General features: G+C 40.8%; 1 protein-coding gene across 2 annotated transcripts in view; it reads right to left on the reverse strand.

Annotated features, from left to right (window-relative positions):
• Positions 1–23,069, reverse strand: part of LOC108442885 (astrotactin-2) — a 759,455-nt gene that overhangs the window by 173,983 nt on the left and 562,403 nt on the right. For both annotated transcript variants that reach the window (XM_037533175.1, XM_037533174.1), the window contains exon 13: positions 22,269–22,457. In XM_037533175.1, coding sequence (XP_037389072.1) covers positions 22,269–22,457 — 189 coding nt within the window. The remainder of the gene's footprint in view (positions 1–22,268; positions 22,458–23,069) is intronic.

Below are 23,069 nucleotides of genomic sequence, written 5' to 3' on the forward strand. Positions count from 1 at the left end.
AAAAATTTCTTCTTTTTTCCTGTCCTTATTAAGTTTTTAAACTCTTTTCATTCTTTAGAATTAAACAGGCTGTTTTGGTAAATGAACCTTTAAGACCCATATGGAGAAAAAATTTAAAATTATATACACAAAAAAATTACACACATACACACACACACACACATACACACACACATGTATTTTTACATATTTGAAAAACATTTCAAACAAAATATATTTCAGAATGTATTTACAAAAATTAATGTAGGCAAATGTTTTATCAAATACTGCATTAGTTTTTATGACATCACCGAAACAGTGAATTCCAGACAGGCTGTTTCTGCTGCTTATTGTTCCTATATGGACTGGAGAGTGAAGAGCAGATTACCTCAAACTTTACTTTTCAAACAAGGCTAGAATAGTCATAGCTTTTCCATGATAAAAGCAAGGCATCTGGAGGCTGATTTTAACGGAGCATCCTTAGCGCCAGTTTATAAGGAGCATGGCCTCTTCCTATTTCGCCTATTATGTCCAAAACAGGAATACAAAATGCCAGTCAGCACCCACAAGCGAGTCCTCAGTGAACGGGAGTAAACGCACCTAAACAGCTAAAACACACCGTGAAATAGTTTCTTGAGTTTAAAAGCTCTAAAAATATAAAAGCAGTGTAGAAATGTTTTACGCTGCTCTGTGTTCAGGGTTTGATTGTATTCTTTTACATTAAAATTGTTTCAGCATTTATAAACTATGATTTTCCTCAAATGCTCCATCTTAACCCATTCATTTTGGACTCGCTCAGGAGCGCCCTCTAGCGTTTGGAAATCCCGGAAGACAGTGCAGAGCAGTGACTCTCCTCTCTACAAGTTCTCTGGCATCCTCTTCAACTCAGACATGTATAATCATTATGAGATTGTGTCTAACCCATCGAAACTATCTGTGTGGTATTAAATGCTTCGGACGTCTGTTTCCTTTCAACACCATTGCAAACAATTCTGAAACTTTCACACCAAAGTAGGTGGGCAGTCGTGAGCTGGAGGTTTAGGAAACTGGTCGTCTGACCAGATGGTCGCTGGTTCGATCCCCAGTGCCAACAGTACATGACTGAGGTGTCCTTGAGCAAGACACCTAACCCCCAACTGCTCCCCCGGGGCTGCGGATTGGGCTGCCCACCGCTCCAGGCGAGTGTGCTCACTGCCCCCTAGTGTGTGTGTGCTCACTAGTGTCTATGTGGTGTTTCACTTCACGGATGGGTTAAATGCGGAGGTGAAATTTCCCCGTTGTGGAACTAACAAGTATCACATGACTAAAACATGGCTTTTCTTAAAAACTGAATTTTGGTGGAATTCCCCTTTCATGTCACATGAGCAATATGCATAATGCAGAATGCGCTTTGAAAGCAGTCCGGCTTCACAGTCATTGATCGCGTACTGCTAACTAGCCTTGAACACCACACACGTCCACATAAACCCTTTAAAAGCATCGCTTAAGTGACCAGACCATTCCTCACGCTTTCAGCTCTCAGTGGCAGTAAATACTTAACTGCTGGCTCCGTAAACACTGATGTGAAAGGGTTAAACCCATTTGCGCGGTGTGATCGCTGCTAGCCCGCGGAAATGACTCCCCTGCATTTGTAACCCTTGTGACAGTTAATTTATACGGCGCATTCTCATTTCTGCTTTTCAGTCTCGTATTGATTTAGCGCTTCCCCAGAGGCAGAGGCTGGTTTATCAGCCTGCCGCATAAGCCTCTGCTTGTGACCAACAGTCTAATTACACACAACACCTCGTATCACCTTTATGAGCGAATTCTGAGCAGTTACGTTCCTTCAGGTGCTGCTAAGCTAAAGCTGTAAACCGCCTCAAGCAAGATGCTATCGCTAATGTATGCTAGCATATGAAAAGCGGCTCTGTCTTGCGTTGACGTGCTTTTTTATTATTAGCACGCTACATCCGAGGTGTGAAAATCTTGTCTTGTACCACTAATGTTCATTTTTTTGAATGCAAAGGGCTCACAAGCCCATAATAAATAAATAATCAGCATGTATTTGTGTGAGTTAGCATTGGCGTCTCTTCTGGCTGTGAGTGGGTGGTCAGCATGTGTGGAGAGCAGAGGCTAAATAAACCCTACTTGGTAATTAGTTTGGAAAAATAAAAGATGATATATGTATCAGGTCAAAGGGTCAGCTAGGGTCATCGATACCAAACACATGGCAAACTTATGGTGTGAAGTGGACGGGAGGCTGAAGAGACAAAAAGGTATAAATAACTAGCCGAGCGGAGCGCTAAATATGCTGAGATAAAAGTCATGGAGGGGCACAAGAAAAAAAGCCAATAATCGATGTCGCTGGTCAGCCGGAACATGTGAAGGCAACTCTGAAAGGCTGACCTACAGAAAAAAAGTTAGGAGGCCCGTCACGGTTGTGAAATTCAGCTGATGATTAATTGTCGTATGGTTCACAGAGATTAGCAGTTTCTCTCGTTGCTCATTGTGTGCAACTATGCTAGAGAAACTGGCACAGACCAACACGGCTGGTCATCAGCAAAACCGGTATGCTTGGAAACCAGCATGACCGTGCTTGGTGACCAGCTATGGCAGCACCAGACCATTTAAACCAGCTAAGACCAGCATGGACTTCATGGTGGTTTATGCTGTTTTTAGCAGGGTTAAAAGGCTAAAAGCCTACGTTCGCATTATAAGCCTTATTGGTCAATTCAGATTTTTACTCGGATCCGATCTTTCTGGCTTTAGGCTTTACATTCGTGTAGGTAAGTGACATGTATCTGTCTACAGTGAGAACAAAACTAACCCCCTGAAGCAAAAAAAGGTAGCATAGCTATGCATTGGATATATATCTGATCTCGGATTCCATGATAGTGGTTCAGATCTGATTTGAAAAGATCAGATTTACGTGTCCACACAGCTCGAAAAATGAAAGCTAAAAATTGGATTGTGCCACTTTGGTCTGGTAACGTGAACATAGCCGAAGCGGTACATTTGGCTGATTAGCTGTCCTGCTTTGTAGCTTCTGATAGTTTTTTCAGCTTATCTAATTTGAGCAGGACAGACATTTTCCACAGTCTGAATGGCAAAAAAACCCCCAAAAAAACAAATGCAATTTTCCCCAATCATATTCAAGCCACATTTGCAGGTGATGTACATATTACAGCACATATTAAGCAGTCATGAAGCTTTAAGACACTTACAGACACTTAGGTAACATTTTTCGGTAACACTTTCTATGAATGCTACATTTGTAAGCATCTATAAACACATTTATAATATGTTATAATGCATTCATGAGACATTATAAACAAGATTATAAATATTTATAAGATGAATTACACTGAATTACTTATTTCTATCCATGTTTATTATACGTCATGAATTGCTTATATAATGCATTATAAGTAGTGTTAATAACATGTTATACTGTTAGTGCCAAGGAAGTCAGTCCTGGCTTGGAAAGCATAAAGTAAACACAAATTTCCAATATTTTATTTGTCACTGCTGGTACTGTGAGGGCTGCATCTTCAGGGCTTCAGTCCTGAATATTCAGATGCTGCAAACAGTATATTAGATATTCAGTGTTAAGTTAGTGCCAAGCTAATGGTGGTGTACATTAACGGTGGTGTACATTAACTTTCCCTCATTTCCCTCATAAACTGATGGCAGCACTAGTTTAAAATCTGACATTTGAAGCCTGTAATGAGCTTTATTGTGTGTTTTAGTGTTTTAGTAAATTTTTCAGCAAATACTTCAACTTGAAGCCTCACTCTTAACACTGGAGGAGGCTTTAGTCCAGTACGCTTCACTTTACTGAAAGCAGACAAATACAAATTATGAGCTCTTATAATTTGTTATGAAAAGTGCTTCTAATGCATTACGTTAACAATTAATAATAAGCATGGCTATAATCTGTACTGCATGTTTATAAATATTTAAATATTTATAGCCATGTTTATGATGCCTTATGAATGCATTATGACATGTTGTGAATCTGTTTATAGATGTTTACAAATGTGAATTTCATAGAAAGTGTTATCCATTTTTCTTTTAAATACTTTATATGTTGCAATTTTGACTGCTTAATTGAAGGATTTGAACTTAAATACTGTCTGTAAATATCACTTCGACAGCCTGTAGCTTGTGAACATTCTGTTGACCAAGTGGTGTAAAGCACACTGCCACAAGACTTTGGAGCTGTGGAAACGTGTTCTGTGGAATGATGAATCACACTTCTCTACCTGACAGTCTGATCAACAAGTCTTGGTTTGGTAAATGACAGGAGAACGTTATCTGCCTTACTGCATTGTCCCACTGTAAAGTTTGGTGGAGGAGGGATAATGACAAGGGTTGTTTTTCAGGGGTTGGCCTAGAACCCTTACTTCCAATGAAGGGAAATCTTAATGCTTCAGCACAAAAAGACATTTTGGACAGTTCTATGCTTCTGACTTTGTGGGAACAGTTTGGGGAAGAACCTTTTCTGTTCCAGCATGACTGAACCCCAGGGCACAAAGGAATGTCCATACCTTCACGACTGGGTGAGTTTGGTGTGGAAGAACGTGACTGGCCTGCACAGAGCCCTGACCTCAACCCCATCCAACACAGAGACTCCAAACCAGGTCCTCTCGTCCAACATCAGTGTCTGACCTCACAAATGCTTTTCTGGATGAATGAGGAAAAATTCCCGCAGACACATTTCAGCTTCAAAGAATAGGGGAGGCCGTTAGCGCTGCATATCAACTCCGTATTAATGCCTATAGATTTAGAATGAGATGTCATAAAAGAGCCTGTGGGTGTAATGTGTAGGTGTCCCGACACTTTTATCCATATAGTGCAGTCATCATTAAGTTTGCAATCCAGTCAGCATGTGCACGTTCGCATCACCACAATGGCAACACGTGGTTATGTGAGCAAATTCGACTACAGTCTTATAGTCTGGGATGCAACATGTTCTGTTACTTTCTGTTGAAAAAGGGGGAAAAAGATGGATTAGCACTACCCAGCTAGCCAAAGTCCATAGGTTAGTGCACTCGGCGGGGCCTGGACATTAAATCGGCTCTAATCCCCTCATGCCTGGCCACAGCAGCCTGCACGCACACAGAGGTTTCCTCCATCCCTAGCCTGACCAGCAGAGGAGTTAAGCCTGCCTGACATTAGGCCACATTAGATCAGACTCGGACGGTGATTTCTGCTGGGTTTATCTGAGAGCTTCTCTGCAGTTGGACTTCCAGGAAATAACTGGCTGGTGATTACAGGCTTTAAGTCGTCCTTGAGGGGCTGCTGCTTATGAATGTGCATGATTATGTGTGCAGAGGGCCTTGGGCACATTGGATGGGGCTAGCACAGCATGCTAGAGGACTTAGCCATGAACTGTGAGGTCACAGAGCTGATCCCAGCTGATAACATTCCCCTGTTGTCATTGTCTGCTTGACCAAGGCACTTAACCCTGAGTTGCTCCAGAGGAATTGTCTCTAGGGTAACCAGCTAATGCAAGTTGTATTGGATGAAACCACAAGATAAATAAATAATAATCCCTGTAGGGTGAAAACCTTACTGTCAGGTTCTTTATTCTGCTGGACACAGCTAGCCATTGTGCTTAGGGCAAGACAGAGAACTGAGAGCTAATATCCAACGTGACAAAGCTGAATCCAAGGGGTTTGTATTCTAGTCGCACTTTTTTGGTGCTTTTATTGACCTTTAGCGTGACGCATCTTCAGGAAAACTCATATATTGCACCTTCTGAGCCGTCTAGAATTTAATATAACCAAAAGATCATGATAGATTGGATATTTCTGTCATGCCAAGTCAAAATAATTACGCAATTAACATCAATCAGTGGCGATTCAGCTACTTCTGATGACAAGCTAGAGAATCGGGAACTAGCATCCCAAGGTGACAGAGCTGATTCAGAGTTTATATTATAGCCAGTGACCTTTGTGACCTTTTGCATGAAGTATGTCTTGTACGCATCCAGAAATGGTTGAATAATTCTGCTATGCTATGTCTGAATGAATATGCGATTAACATTAATCAGTGCTAACTCCACCAGCTATTATGTTGATGGCGAGACAGATAATTGGAAATCAAAAGGTTTGTACTGTAATTACAATTCTGTCAAATTTCCGTGACCCTTTTAACCTTTAGTGTGTCGTTCCAGTATAAACCCATGTACTGTACATTCTGTGTCTTCCAGAACCTTCATTTAGCAAAGGCATTAGGACAGATTGAATATTTCTGCTATGCTAACTTTGAATAAATATAATCTCTAATAGGAAGGATAGGATAGTGGGCCATTGTTGGCCTGCTGATGGCTCAGCTGGCGGTCCACTGGCATTTTGGTCAGGGTTTTCCAAGCGTAGTTGAAGAGGAGTATTAGACAAATTCCACTTATCGCTTATTTTCCACTCACAGTCCAATTCACTCATTTTTCCCTATACTTCCTAAATTAGTTTATTAAAGATTTTTTTATGTAGCACAGTGTCAGCAACAAAATCATTTTATATCAGGCCTGGTCTTGTTTTGTAAGTTGACTGTAATATTTTCCTTCTTCTTCTTCTTCTTCTTCTTCTTCTTTCGGCTGCTCCCTTTAGGGGTCGCCACAGCGGATCATCTGCCTCCATCTTGCCCTATCCACTGCCTCCTCTACTTTCACACCAACCATCTCCATGTCCACCTTCACTACATCCATAAACCTTCTCTGAGGTCTACCTCTTCTCCTTCTACCCGGCAGCTCCATCTCCAACATTCTTTGCCCAATATATCCACTATTCCTCCTCAACACATGTCCAAACCATCTCAACCTGGCCTCTCTGGCTTTATCTCCAAACTGCTCCACCTTCACTGTCCCTCTGATCTGCTCATTTCTAATCTTCTCCAGCCTTGTCACTCCCAACTAAAACCTCAGCATCTTCGTTCAAAATAAATGTCTGGGTAGTCTGATGGTGGACCAGCAGTGGCAAAGAATGAGCATCCTTATCAAGCCCAGCAGACCGATATATGCTTGCTACCTGGGTAACTAACACTATTCAGTGCTAACCCTTCTAGCTGTGGCTCTGTGAGCAAGTTGATACTTAACAGTTAACAGTTGATATATAACCTGACGAAGCCAAACCCAAAAGGTTTACGTTCAAACTTCAGTTGGTCCAAGATTTTCAGTGACCCTCGACATTAAGCATGGAGCATTTCCAGGGAATGTTTCTATGGTGCGGTCTTCTCAGTCTGGAGGCGGCTGTCTAAGCAGGAAGCATTTTAAGGCAGCATCAATTCAAATCAAATCAAATCAAATCATGTTTATTGTCACATCACATTTACACAGGTGGAAAATGAGTGAAAATCTTGTATGCATCATCCCTTTATAGAATTTAAATACAAAAAAAAGAATATATATATATATATATATATATATATATATATATATATATATATATATATATATATATATATATATACACACACACTAGTATTGCACTATTCCAATGTACAGTTCTACAGATATACAGCAATAAGTTATGAAATAAAAATATGACATGCTGCTGTTCACAGTCCACATCTGCAGTTAGTCTGAGGTAGATAGTAAATGAGATGCAGGTATACAGTGATAAAATACTGATACAGAAATCTTCCAGATTGTACAGGATATTGATAGAAGATGTACAAGATGCCGATCTATATGTGTAAGTACAGATTTGCTAGATTGAAGGTGCACTCCTGATACCAAGGCCTTCCCATTTGAAAGGCAGCGTAAGTCAGCTAATTTCTAAAGTGCCTTATTTTGAACGATTCTGAAGGCGGCATCACATTTAGTGGCCACCAGTTCTGTTCAGTTACAGTTCAGTATGGTGGATGGAGCGTCCGTTTCTGCCGACTGAGCAGTTTACAAATGAAAGCTATTCCTTGATTTCTGTCTTTACTGTTTTGACATTTAACGTTAACTACTTAACGTCTTTGTGTTTGTAGATCACTAGAAACGGTTCCTGTGGTGAAATATTGGCAGCTTGCTTGCATTAAGCAACCTAACAGGCTGTGTTTGTAACTCGCCCTTTAGCTTAGCTAGCCGGCTAGCCGGATAAAGAAGCTGGCTCTTCATTACAAGTGAGAGTCCAGTTTAAAATACTGGCTTTACAAATTTTACAGAAGTAGAGAGGAGCTGAGGAAGAGGAGCTGTTATGGGAGAAAATTGCACTAACCAGCTGAAGGCATCTCACTTTTACAGCACATCTGGGAGGAAACGCAGCAGAACCAGCACCACAGGCTGAAGCTCAGACCAGGAAAAATACTGGACAATTTTTTTTTATTTTATTTTTTAAATAAATACCACAAATGCTTGTTTTTCCCTGCTTTTTTGTCTTGTATTGTTGCACTCTTAAAAAAGGTGGTTCTTCAAGGGTTCTTTAGCACAGAAAATGGCTCGACATAGCACCATGAATACTCAAAGAGCACTTTACATGACCAAAGGGTTCTCATGTCTGAATGAACACACAATTAACATTCATCAGTGCTTGTCCAGCCAGCTAGTGTGCTGAGGTAGCACATCGCTGCTTTTGGAAGAAAACCTCGTATATCCATTGTTGACGTTTTTCCATTTTTTACCTAATTTGAAAGTGTCCCATGTCATTTACATTGTGTGTAAATTTCATGATGAATAGACTAAAAGAAACGACCCAAAATGGCTTGGAAAAAATTCTGGTTCCATTGACTTACATTAAAAGTAAAGTAGGTTTTTTGCTTCTCCTGTAAAGTTCCCATATGAGGTCTTCTCCCGAAAACAGTGATATAATATACAAGCTAACAACACCAAAGCCAAAAGGTCTTTAAGGTCTGCCTAAGGAATCCCCCCAAGAAAAACCCATGTGCTGTAGATTTTGTCTTTTTAGAACCTCATATAGCACAGAAATCAGGCTAAATTGGACATTTCGGGTATGTAAGGTCTGAACGGGTAGGATATACTGAGTCTTTCTGTCATGCTTAGTCTGACTAAATACGTGCTAAGCATAACACTGATCAAGGCTAACTCTGCAAAGACGGTACAAGGCAAAGACATGCTGGAGAGAGCGCTTGCTAAGAAATAGCTCTTGAGTGGAGAAGCTCAGCTGGATAGCCGCTAAACGGCTTAATTAACGAGGTGAGTCGACACACTCAAGGATAAGGACATACTCTTAAGAGATAAACAGCAGAATTGCTATAAAGCTCATCACTTGAGGTGACTGCCACTGAGAGACGAGTCCGGATCTCTCCTGCATTGTTAAAGCGAGACAAAGGCTAACTGCTTGTTAACCCTTTAATACACACAAAAAAGAAGGTACTCCCCTCATCGAATAACATCATGTGTCACAGTGACGTCGCAAGCAAATGAATGGCTATGAACTCTGACATATGATCCTAGCACACAGAAAGGTCTAAATGCACAGACTGATCTAGTTTACTGACCGTTGTGGACATGCACACATATTAACTTCTCTGGGTGGCACATTGGGATGACAGTTAAAGACTGTGGACCGTTAGGTTTAACAGGGTTTATTCATTTTGAATTTGGACTCATAGTTACATATGAAGAGGTGATGTAAACACACTCATTTTGCCAGGACAGTAAAACAGCCTCACCATCAATCCCCGCTATAAAAGAGTTATTGTTTACTTTACATATACTGTATGTATGTATATATATATATATATATATATTTTTTATTTTTTTTTCTGATGGATGGATGGATGGATGGATGGGCACGGCCTCTTAGTTCCAGTGAAAGGAACTCTTAAAGCTTCAGCATCAAATGATTTTGGACAATTTCATGCTCCCAACTTTGTGGGAACAGTTTGGGGACGGCCCCTTCCTGATCCAACATGACTGCGCACCAGTGAACAAAGCAGGTCCATAAAGACACGGATGAGCGAGTTTGGTGCGGAAGAACTTGACTGGCCTGCACAGAGTCCTGACCTCAACCCGACAGAACACCTATGGGATGAATTAGAGCGGAGACTGTGAGCCAGGCCTTCTCGTCCAGCATCAGTGTCTGACCTCACAAATGCGATTCTGGAAGAACGGTCAACAATTCCCATAAACAAACCTTGTGGAAAGCCTTCCCAGAAGAGGTGAAGCTGTTCCAATACTTTTGGAAATATAGTGCGTATATATATATATATATATATAGCCTTCATTCTAAGTCATTTTTTGACAAATTTTGAAAATGCCTTTTGCCTTTTATATTGTGTTTAAATTTCATGATGAATGGACCAAAAGAAATGACCCAGAATTACTGGGAAATAATTCGGGTTCCATTGACTTGCAATAAAAATACAATATTTTTTATTTATATTATTTTATTTATACATATATATATATATATATATATATATATATAGCTTCTCATATATGATAAATTACAGGTGTTCTAGCTGTCTAGTGCATCAAAACCATTTCTAATCACCATGTCACTCAATATGAGTGATTTATTTTTGTCATCAAGCATTTCGCTGCAGTAAATTGGAGGTGTAGCTGTATCGGGTGCTGAGAGGAGTGAAATGTGTTGAGAGCTTTCTGTGATGTAAAAACTGCATTTTATTTTAAAAAGCAAACAAAACGTGAAAAGTCTTTTCAGGTCTGGGAGCTGTTTGCTCTGTAAATGCTTTTCATTCTGAAAATGCCTCTATTTCTCGCTCCCCACGCTTCACATCTATAAGCCACTTGTTTTCTTTTTTCACTTGTGTCATTCCTGCACTTGTAAATCCCGTGTCATGGATTGTCTTTTGCTTTTCACTTCAGGTTAACGTTACCTTCGTGGTGCCAAGCTGCATGCTAACCAGACGCTGGTTCCAGTGCATGCTGGGAAAGAGCAAAGCCCTTCCTCAAGGGAACGAAGCACAGCATGCTGAGATATTCAGAAAGCTTTCTAGTTAATATTATTGCCTGCGGCCACTCTCTCCTTCTGCGGTCGCTTAGCTTTAGTTAATCAAACTTCTCTCTGACGCTCCACGCAATTAAACACCTCCAAAATTCAACATTTTCCGGCTGGAAAAGGAGGGAATAGAAGGTTCTGGGCTTTTTCTTTAGCTCAGAGAAGTGTTGCATTGCAAAATAAAGGAAGAAATGAATGTGGTTGTCTGTATTATTGACTGATGACAGTGGAGGTGGGTGGTGTTTAACTCTCTGAATTACACTTTGTGGACGGCATTGTTGTTGAGGAGGGTTGGCTATTTGGTTGGGCTTCCTATTCTTTGTCGTTTCTATCTTTTCTGTAAAAAAAAAAAAAAAAGAAAATCAAATACTGAGGCTTGTTGTCTTTGTCTGCGGTGCTCTGTTGAAGGCCCGGCTCGGGTACAGGGACACATGCAGTCATCGCTGATGGATGGCCCTCATCTCTCCTGCCCCTTCCATGGCCCCAAAAGAGCCGGCGCAGGAATCACATCAAAGGAATCATCAGGGGAAATGACGCTTGCTCACAGGTCAGGTACACTGTGGGTTTCGTTTCCAAGGCTGGCATGTGAATAACGATCGGTCGTTCAACAAGCAACGAGCTGGACGTCTCCAGACGCTTGCCTCTGGCGTTCATTGAAAGAAAGAGGTGAGGAGTGAGGCTCTGAAGACCGAGTCAGCCTACAAAGCCAGGTTTAGACATTTTCTCCTCACCTCAGATGCACTCATCCAAAACCATCACACGTTCACCTCAAACCGTCTGCGGTTCTTGAGTGATCTCTAACAGACTTGCTTATTTGGCGCTGACACTATATGAAATGTATGTGGACATCTGACCATCACACCTATGTGAGCCTGTTGAACAACCTGTGAACATTAATATGAAGTTAATCCGCTTTGTGTCTATAACAGTGTCCACTCTTGTGGGAAGGCTAGCTTCTTTCTATGTAAGGGGTAATAAAATACTGTAATATTTTCATTCATTTTAATGAATCAAAAACAGTGTATCGATACTGATCGTTAATCATTTTAAAGTGATTAAATGTAATATTATGGTGTCAAAAAGCTCAAATGGTTAATGTACTTTCTAAACCCATTTCCTTTTATTATTCAATGACTCTGAATTTAGAAACTGTACACTTTTTAAAAAGTTGGTTCTTCAAGGGTTCTATAATAAAGGTAACGTTTCTATTTAGAACCATAACATAAGTGTATGGCATGGCCCAAATTTGGAAAACATCTGGCCTATCTGGCCTAACATCAGGTGAAGCTGAGGTACTTTGGCCCTGATTTGGCCCAGACCTGTCTCACAACATGTGAGACACGTAGCCCATGCAAGGCGAGCATGCAGTGTAATAATTTGGCCGTGTTTTGGTTCACAGGACACCTGACATCTGGCCTATTTAAGGTTAAGCTGAGGTAAAGTCCACTGGCACTGATTTGGCCCAGACATGGCCTGTGTAAGGTGAATGTATGGTAAATTGGCCTGGGTTTGGTCCACAACACATCTGACATCTGGCCTATATAAGGTGAAGCTGAGCTAAAGTCCCCTGGCCCTGATATGGCCCCAACATGGTCCATGTCAGGTGACTGTATGGTAAAATTATTTGGCCCAGGTTTGGTCCACAACACACCTGAAATTTGGCCCATATAAAAAAGTCCTCTGGCCCTGATTTGGCCCAGACATGACCCGTGTAAGGTAAGTGTATAGTAAATTTATTTGGCCCAGGTTTGGTTCACCACACACTGTGGATTTGGCCCATATATGGTGGACCTGTGGCTGAGTTGCGGCATCCAGACTCACCCTAACTCAACAGTGTACATCAAGGCCAAATGTGGGCCATAAGAGAACAGCAGATGTGGGCCACATTTTGGCCTAAAATTCATTGCTACCTGGGATGAGTTTCATATTGAACCATTTCATACTTAAATGGATCTTTGCATGGGGAATTGTTCTTCAGATTGAGGGAGAATGACTTAATTATGATTCTAAATTGATCCATTTGATGCTACATAGAGCCACTTTTAAACAGTTTCTATATAGAACCATATATAACACATTTTCCAACAATCTGAAGAACGATTTCACCATGCAAAGATCCATTTAAGTATGAAACGGTCCATAGAAGTCATTCTTCCAAACAGAACCACTTGTGATATTTTAAACATCTGATGTTTTTACATACATTTTTATGGCTGTATTGCTAAAAAAAAAACCAACAACAATAATGTGGTGGGTCGACCAGACCGCTGAGTACCAAACACATCAATACCACACAAGGGTTAATATTTATATCTTCAAGCCATTTTTACATTGCAAATGTGAGCAAAACAATCCTATTGTGCAACCTCACGCTTGCTCTCCAGTTCAGTTTTACCTGTATTCTTTTCTGATTGGTTGTTTCTTAAAAGTGACACATGACAAGTTTAGCTTTATTGCTGAAGTTTCATCCATGGTGGAAAAAATTGGTAAAACATAGCAGAAAAAAAAAACTTTCGGTGACAGAACGAGCAGAGCCTGTTGAATCTGCGTCATGCAGAACGATACAATGGCATTTTGGGCGGAATTCGCTCTGCGGTCTGAACGCAGCCTGATAGGAATTTCTAAGGGTTGCAAATTGATTGAGGCAACATTGCTGTTATACTGATCTTTCGTTAATCTTTCAATGTTTTACAACCAATATTATTTGGGTTATTAGCAGAAATTGACTTTAATATACAAAACCATGTTTTCATGAGTGTATAACCACCTGTAACTATGAACCATTGTGTTTTTGATAGCTTACAATGAGCCCTTCATATCTACATAGGTCATCTACCAACAGTGGCCACCACTTTTTCTACAGTAGCCCTGAATAGACAAACCAAACGCTGGTTCTAGGGAGTGTCTTTCACGTTCTTATACTAAAGTGTCAGCTTAAATTTGGTGGTGCTGTAGCACCATTTGGAAGATATATGAAGAGGAAGAATCAGTGGTTGTTGATGGTGCTGGCTGACCATTCTGTGTTGTGAGACGTTTGGGAACCCGAAGCATGATGGCCAGCATAGGTTCTACTACACGCTTGGAAAGGCAGAGGTGAGGGAGGGGTATTCAGTTAGTTGTAATCTGTAACCTCACCACTAGATGCCACTAAGTCTTACACACTGCATCTTTAAGTAACTGCTATGTCAAAATCTCACATATTCTCTACAGCAGTGGTCACTAATCCTTCCCCTGGAGATCGACTGTCCTGCGGAGTTTAGTTCCAGCCTGGCCCTTCCCCCGACCTATGCAACTGATCCAGCCAATTAAGGATTTCTGAAGAAGTTTCTGGATTATTGAGCTGGAGCAGGAGTGAAGTGGCAGATTGGGGGTTTAACAGGAAGATAGATCTGGACCAGAGTTGATGACCACTGCTCTATAGTGTGCTGGGAGAAGCAGTTGCCGTGGCTTGCTCCGTGCTGTATGCGCTTCAGACTTTAGCATCAGGGTCGCTAACCCTGGTTAAACTGCTGATAGACTGTTTCTGCTGTTGCCATGGATTCATACCGTACATGCGATGGAAACATCACGTAGATGAGGAGCAGCGTGTGATGAAGGAGATCAGTCGTGAGCAATAAGCGATCTGGCGCACGAGCGTGGAGCGCCTGAGGCTAGACCACGGCTTCCTCTCATTCACCAGCTGCTAGATATCACATCTATATTTTGTTTGCATGGAGGGAAGCGTTGCATCTCCATATCAAAGCTCCTCCAGGGGTAACAGCGAGGACATGGCCACGATTCATTTCGTACTATTGTGGAGAGAGAGATTTATTTATTTATTTATTTTTAATTTCACCCCATTTTCTCCTGACTTAGCCACTGCCAATTCCCATCAGCTAGCTGGGTTTTGATTTCCTTCCCTCATGTTCTTCCAGGACTGGTCAAACATGGAGCGTGATGATGGCAGAGCCAGCCAGAAGTGAGGGGGGGTATCAGAAGGATAAAGGGACAGACCACGGTCTTAGTCGTCTTTAATCTTAAAAAAAGAGATATTGCGGAACGTGCTACATGTAATCTGTTTTTCTTTTGGGTTTATGGCCTGAGCTTAGCATTTAGCTTTATCCTGCGCTAAATTGGATCTTCCAGACATATCCATAATTCAACAATGCTAGCGAAGGCTATTGCTAATCCCGCCACGCTAATCTTTCTTTGTGTTATGTCAGCTGTAGCTCCCCGGTTTCGCCCTGCTTCGTGCTAGCGACAGTGAGGGATTGCTAGTCATTAATGAATGCTGGCAAACACCAAAACATGTCAAAGCAAGGCCTGCGTAGTTCGTTTTCTTGATGAGAATGCAGCGGCTCGGCGCTGTCTGTGCGATCCGTTAAAATGAAAGAGCCCAAAGAGCTGTGATCTGTTAAAATGAAAAATGAAAGTGTGGCAGGTTTGTGTGGATCCCGGCTGAGGGCTCCCTGGAAATAACCCGCTGACTATTATTGGCGTGTGCGAGGCAGTGAGGACACCCCATACGAGATGAAAATGAATCTGCCAGAGTCAATTCTGCCTTCCCCGACCATTTGAACAGCGCGGACTGACAAAGTGACTAGTGTCATGAGCTCAAGCCCCGGCATCACGGCGAAGGCCTTACAGAGCCTTCAGTGCGCTGCTCTGAATGAGCGCTGACAGAACTATTTACAGTCTGTCGCTCTAATTAGACCAAATAGAGAGCATCATAATGCTAATCATGTGGTTGGATAGTGTAGTTGGTAACACCTCTGCCTTCTACACTGTAGACTGGGGTTCAATCCCCACCTGGGTAAACACCCTACACTATACCAATAAGAGTCCTTGGGCAAGACTCCTAACACCACCTTGGCCTACCTGTGTAAAAAATGATCAAATTGTAAGTCGCTCTGGATAAGAGCGTCAGCCAAATGCCAGAAATGTAAATGTAATCATAGGGGGAGCTGTATAACAGGCAGATTTAGATGTGAAAGCAACTGTGCTTAAAGTCATTGCATAAGGCTTTGATACACACTCCGTCACTAAGGCAGTGCCCCCTCTTGTCACTGGGGTGGTAACCTCGACGACACATCTCAGTACCTTTAGTCAGGGAACATAACTATATATGTTATAACCATAATCTATTGAAATGTATTGACTCCACACACCAAGTCTCGACTCCAGACTTTTTATTTATTAATTTTTTTTAAAAATTGGTCATGAAAATGTACAAATATGCACTACAAAAACGTATTTAAGGTAAACAATTGGACCGTAAAACCACTGTTGGACCTTTGAGGCACAGTTACATTGATTGTACCATAATGAATGAAACATTTACCTGCACAGAACCTTTATTTTTGACAGTGTAGAGACACTGGCACCTTTGATTAAAGGAACAAAAATTGAAATATGTAACCATTGCTACATCTGTTGTAAACAATGCATTCAAATTTAAATTGGGCTTTGGTGCTGCAGTGGTCTCTGAAGTGGGATTTTTCGGTTTAAAGATTGCGAAAATCTCCTTCTGATGATGCGCCTTAAAGGTGTGAGGATCATCCGAAAAATTACACCTGCTTGGGATTTTTAGGAGGCCTGTTTTGAACTTTTCTGTTTTGCTGGCTGGCAACTGGTGTAGCAATCCTGATAAAGTTGTATGCAAAAGTTTGGGCACCCCTGGTCAAATTGCCAGCAATATTTTGTTGTGAATGGAGAGAACATACTTCCACACTATTTAATGCAAAATCAATGTTTATTCACTGAAATTAACATTTAAAAAGTATAATTAAATGTAGCATGTGCAAAAGATTTGGCATATTCTGCATTTTTTGTCTTACTTTCTTCCAATATGATAAAATTAAAGTAGTAATTGTGTAAAAATTTCAGAAAATGCTAGAGGAATGACTGATTTTATTCCATCAACAAATCATGACCATATGTTCATATGTTTGCATATAACAGAGCTAAATATTTGATTGCTGACCATATCAGTAGTAAACCCACTGTTTGTACAATGTATTTGCACAATGCTTGCTGGGCACCGTTTTGATAGAACCCTGATGAATGAAAACATGAGAACAATATGAAACTGAATTCTGTTGAACTGATGAGGCTGAGGGAAGCAATGCTGAGCTGCAGCATATTAGATAACATAATAAACCAAAAAATGAGGTGAGAAAGTGAGGTAAAAACATTTGAACTACTTTTTTTGGAAATGTTTAATTCGGCAAACAATTTTGGAAAACACTTACATGTTTATTAACTTTCAATGTGAAACTCACTGGACAAACAACGAAGACGTAATGCTTTTTATCTCCGACAAGGACGTCGGTAATCTCATCCAAAATCAATAATACACTCTACTTATATTTTGCGATATACTATACTGGAATATGCCGTACAAAATGATAAGCCCGCCTTTTATTTGTGTCATTTCCTCTTCAAACTGCCATTATGTGCAAGTTCTCTTTTTCAAGAGATATTTTTAATGAGATGAGATATGAGATTATCCTCTCGCAGAAGAAGAGAGTCAAAGAAGAAGAAGTGAAAAAAAGCAGCAGCTTACAACAAAAACCGATGAAAAGCTACAGAGAATATGAGGCTCTAAAGACGCCAAAACTGCCCCCATCAGATAAACAGCACTGAAAGCTTACATCTCTGAGAGAGAGGAGAGAATCAAGCTGCTCCAGATCTGGAAACATCCACAGGTGTTTCTGTCCATCCTTCCACTGTGAGAAGACCACTCAGCGCTATAGGTCTGAAAGGACGTGTGATCTTGTCAGTAATCAGATCAGATAATGGGGAAACTCCAGGTCTGCAGAGTCAGGCATTAATCAGCCAATAAACATAATGTAAAACATAATGCCACAGCTTGAAAACATGAACATACTTCATCTAGAGATGAAGAACATTTAAACGTATTTGGTTTCAGTGTTGCTCCAAATGTGTTTTGCTGCATCATTGCTCACTTATTTCCAGCATGGCTGTTTGTTCTCACACATGGACAGACTGGGGACTCTGAAAGAAATCAGAGTAAGAGTTCACATGCACTGAGAAATCTGATTACTGAGCTAAAATCCAGGCTCTTTATCAGATTCCTTAATCAGAGTACGGTGTTTACGTGACCATTTGAATAACCGGATAACCGCATACATCAGATTATGATTGGTTTATTGATTGCAGGTAAACGTACTCACAAAGAAAAGGAGACGGACACATCAAGCAAAGAAGCTGCTGGAAATGAAATAAATGGATGTGGTCTTCGCCCTGTATGAGAATTCAGTGCATTTTCACTGAGAACTCTGGAGGTCACTGTAAATGTACCACTGTTTGTGTGAGAGCAATTACTTCTGTATTACTCTGCCTTCAACAGAAACTACCAATCCTGCAAAAACACTGAAAGCATACAAAACATGCATGACTCATCGCTTTACTTACAAACCTAGTCCATTTCATTTTTTTTTTTTTTTTTTTTTAGTTCTTCCATATTCATGCTCTTTTCAAACGAAAGGAGAAGGCTAGTAGAAATACGACGTTTTTAAAGGCTCTCGGCTCTGGCAGTCTTCTGCCTTGTCTTCAGAAACCCATCATTTTATGGAAGGTACAAGCTCTGCAGTTGAAGCATTTTAAATAACTTAATCCTCTACCACTATCCATCCAGCCTACTGAGAAAATTGTGTTCTTGCAAAGAATAAAGTGCTTTATGCGGTCCATTCAGTGTGGGGGGGGGGTAGCAATTTAGGAAATGCGAACTACATTTGGGTGAGAACATTTGGTCAAATGTTCATGCCCACTCATTTGGTCCACGCTGTTCTGTGATTAACTTTGTCGACTAGTGCCATCAGCTTCTTGTTTATTCAGTCCATGTCTATGCGCATGAATGATTAGGTCATTGTCCTTTTTGGGCGAGAATGGCCATCCTGCGTATAATAATGACTTGAACAGACAAAAAACAGGCAAAAGAAGAACAGTCAGTACTCTGAGGTAAAGCAGTGCATCTACCAAGCATCATTAGTAGCCCAAGCCAGCACTAAACAAACGCCCGAAAGTGAACCAGTACAACCACACTGGAACTGAATGATGTAGAACCCACTCTAATTGAAATAGTCATGAAATAGTTTCCAAGAACAGACGTGCTACATTTCAGGCATCACCTTCTTAGTATTATTATAGCAAAGAAAACATTGGTTTGCAAGCCGATGCAGGGTGTACTGTATTCTGGCAGTGTGAGACGAGTTTATCATCTGCTTTTGAGTGCTGCACGCAATACACTGTAAGCAGTGAGGTGTCTAAGCCTTGATATAAAAATGTGGTTTTTCACTTCATGTGAAATCCAATGTTTAGCTTGAGTAATGGGGCCTCACATATGCATCCATCTAAAAGTTCCATAAATGGTACTGATGCCATGAGTCGGGTGTGCTCATAGGAAAGAAGGCTCCATATGTGGTATTTCGCTTCATGTGTGTTATGTTTAAGCCCCTCTCCCTCTCTCTCTCTTACCTTCAGACAGATGAGATCATATAAACAAATTCCATATATGTGCCATACGTTTATGTAAACAACTGGGACACAAAAGTGAGCAGTCAGAGCTTTCTGTCAGAAGATTCAGACTGGCAATTGGACCTCCCACAGGCCTGATTTGACGCTGTATCTTCCTTTGTAATAAACTTATTTTTATATATAAGAGACATGGTGTCACCAGAGAATTTCTTCCATCACCTACACAGCACTGCTATTGAAATAAACCACAGCAGTAGGAAAGAGACATGCATATCATACATTAGCATAATCCAGCAAGCAGCAAAAGAAAACTGAAGAGCGTAGCTAAAAAGCAGACCGAAGATATTTCCTGGAATTAGTGTGTGCATCACTAAGTTCATGTTCATGTCACACACTTGTGCCAACCAGCCTTAACACCTTAACACATCAAATGCTTCTATATAGAACTCATAGCTCTAAACAGAGCTGTTGCTTTTACTAAAGACCACTTGAAGAACCATCATTTTAGGAGTTTTGGAAAGTTTTGTTGGTTGAGACAAGTTGGCTTCTTAAGAAATGAGGTTTTCTCGTGGGAATAGCCATTTAAGCATGGAATGATTCTATGTAGAATTCATGGTTCCAGTTAATACCATTGCCTTCACTAAAGAACCTGTGAAGAACCATCTTTTTACATGTGTAGGAAAGCTTTGTTGTTTAGATATGTTGGCTTCCTAAGAAATGATCTTTGCGGTATCTTTTCTCGTAGAACGGACCATTTAACCATGGTTCTATGTGGAATTCATAGTTCCAATTAGAACCCTTGAAGAATCATCTTTTACATACAGCTCTGTGTTCTCCAAATGTTAGCTAGGTAGCCTTGGCTTTCAAATCAGAAATCAAAACAAAACGATCCCACCTTAACAGACTGTTACATTCAGATCTCTGAAGAAAACGGATGGTCAAGTTGCTGGTCAAGGGGACAGCCCTGTTTATATCTTCATAAGACCTTCATAAGAGGTTTTCCTACTGACCTGGATGTTAACACTGCGTCAACCAGCCTCGTTATCCCCTACACTAGCCTACTGTCATCTGGAGATCACACCTAGCAACGATGAGTCAAAGCTAGCAACACTGACTAACAGCCACAGAGCAGTTGTGCCCATCTAAGCCTCAGAGTAGCGAACGAGTGACATTTCATTTTCCTTTCATGATGGAACCTGAAACGCTCTTCGACTAGTCTTTCATCCATAGCTTTCTTTTGTGCCTCAGAATATCTCCATAGCTAATCTTAACAAAACCTCTAGCCATCCGTGCTATCGTCCAACTTATAACTGTCACAACATGCAGCCTCAGAGAAGGATGGCCTGACAGAGTGATTTAGTCTTAGCGTAGGATCTGAGCTTCACGCAGCCACAATGCCTTGTCATGTGCGATTGTGGAGGCCTCTGCCCACAGAGACATTTGTCTTTATTAACGGAGCAGCAGGAGCGGCTTTCAGAAGCCTGACAGTAGCAGTGCAACGCTGGGATTAACTTCGACCCACAACACTTACGAGCTAATGGACAGGCATTGGTTCGCCACTTCTCTCACAGCACAACCAGTTTCAATCCAACACTTCGAATCCAGCATTGTGACAGAACCAGTCCGCGGAAGGCAGCTTCAACATCACTCACGCGCATGAAAACGTTGAAAAGACAGGAAAAGACCAGCAGTTGACCTATTTATGCCCCGCCCACAAATGCATTCTTTTTTTTTTTTTACAAAGATATAAAGTTGAGACTGGATGTCATTTTTTTGTTAGATTAGGTTTTTTAGTGTAAACATCTGACTTGCTGTTTTCCAGGCTCAGTGGCTGCAGTTGTTTTAACATTGCCAGCTAGATAAGTCAACAAGACCACGCCCCACCACCGGCTACTGTACAGTGACATGTACTAAACTGGCATTTTTCCAAACTTTACTAACAAAATGGCAAAACCTGAAAATAAAAGCTGTTTGGTGACATTGATGAGAGAAACAGACAAAGCTTTCGGTTGGCTTAGCTAGCTTAGCAACATTAAAACAGTTAAAGCTAATTAACTCTGCTTAGCCTATTAATCAGACGTTTACTCCTAAAAACACTATATATATATATCACTGCTGTCAGAACAAAACCTCAAATCTCCAAAATGACAACTTTACAGAAGGGGAAAAAAAAGAAAAAAGAAAAACCAAAAAAACTGTAAGACATTAAAGTCATTTTCAGCCGTTTCTTTTGGTCCAATCATCATGACATGTATGTACAATGTAAAGGACAACAGGCATTTTCCAATTATGTCAAAAACTGAAGAACAACAAAAATGGAGATACAACGTTTTGTCCGGACAGCAGTAATTTTATATATATATATATATATACACACACACACATATATGCACATAGAGGTCAATGTCAATATATTGCTGCTGTCAGAATGAAACCTTGTAAACTTTACAGGAAATGGTAACTTTACAGGAGAAGAAAAAAAACATGCTTTACTTTTATGCCAATGTAATCAAACTTATTTCCAAATAATTTTGGGCCATTTCTTTGCACCAATTCTTTTTCACCAATGACATTTACACACAATGTAAAGAGCAAAATCTATTTTCAAATTATATCAAAAACTGAGATATGAGGTTTTGTTCCAGCAGCTCTGATATTTAAGTATATGCCCATCATTTGATGAAAGGAACCTCGTGCCAACTATAAAGCAAGGGGTGGATCTACTAAACTTTGGGCATGTGAAACATGGTACGGGTACCTGGCAGTATAGATTCCACCACATATCAACTAAATTGCGAGGGCACATGGGATACAATCCGTTTGCTAGTGTTTTCGAAAGCTTGCCCAATCTTTTTTGACACTTTTGTGAGCAGAGCATGGTTAGGTCATTCCAGAAAGGCATCAAACGGAACTCACCGGAAGGTCATCTGGAAGACTTGTCCCAGGTTGACCTGTTGGGTCTTGTTGTTGTAGCCATGCAGCATTTCGCTGAAGAGTGTGTCGTTGAAGCGTGTGTCCTGGCGTGGACACTTGGGCCCTTCACAGTTATCAGCCAGGAGGAGGCAGGAGCGGCCATCTGCTGCCAGCTTGTACTCCTGCACACACCTGGGCGCTCGCAGATACGCACATGGAGAGAAGACAGATGCCAGTGTGAGCAGAGACGTCCTGGCACACTGAACACATGACCGGCGTGGTGTGGGACTACTGATCAGATGCAATTTCCAATGTAGCTGCAAGCAGCAGTTGTGGAGAAGCTGAGTAGCTACAGAATGAAAATATATGGCCTTGGCTTACTGAGAACACTGCAGAATTCAGATGAGGTAAATGTTCATTCCTCAATCTTCAGGATGTAATAACAAACACACAGCCATGCTAGCTTTATATTTTCATTATATAAGGATGTAAAAAGCTTAGAGAGTCTGGATGGCTTGGGGAGAGAACAGAATTGAATTTTTTTATGATGTCTGTGTTAAAGTGAAGGAGCCAAAGCAATTAAGCAGAATTTTATCATTTAAATAGACCATTTAAAAGATGGAATTATCATTGAGAAGCTTGGAAGTTTGGAATGATGCAAACATTTGGAATTGCCATTCAAATGTTTGACATAACCATTAAGAATGTTGGAATTACAATTGAACATTTTGAAATCAGCATTTAGAAACCATTCCCTAGTTTGGAATTACCATTCAAAAGTTTGGAACTGGTGTTCAAAACCTG

This window comes from Pygocentrus nattereri, chromosome 23, assembly GCF_015220715.1.
Source record: "Pygocentrus nattereri isolate fPygNat1 chromosome 23, fPygNat1.pri, whole genome shotgun sequence".
NCBI classification, from domain to species: Eukaryota; Metazoa; Chordata; class Actinopteri; order Characiformes; family Serrasalmidae; genus Pygocentrus; species Pygocentrus nattereri.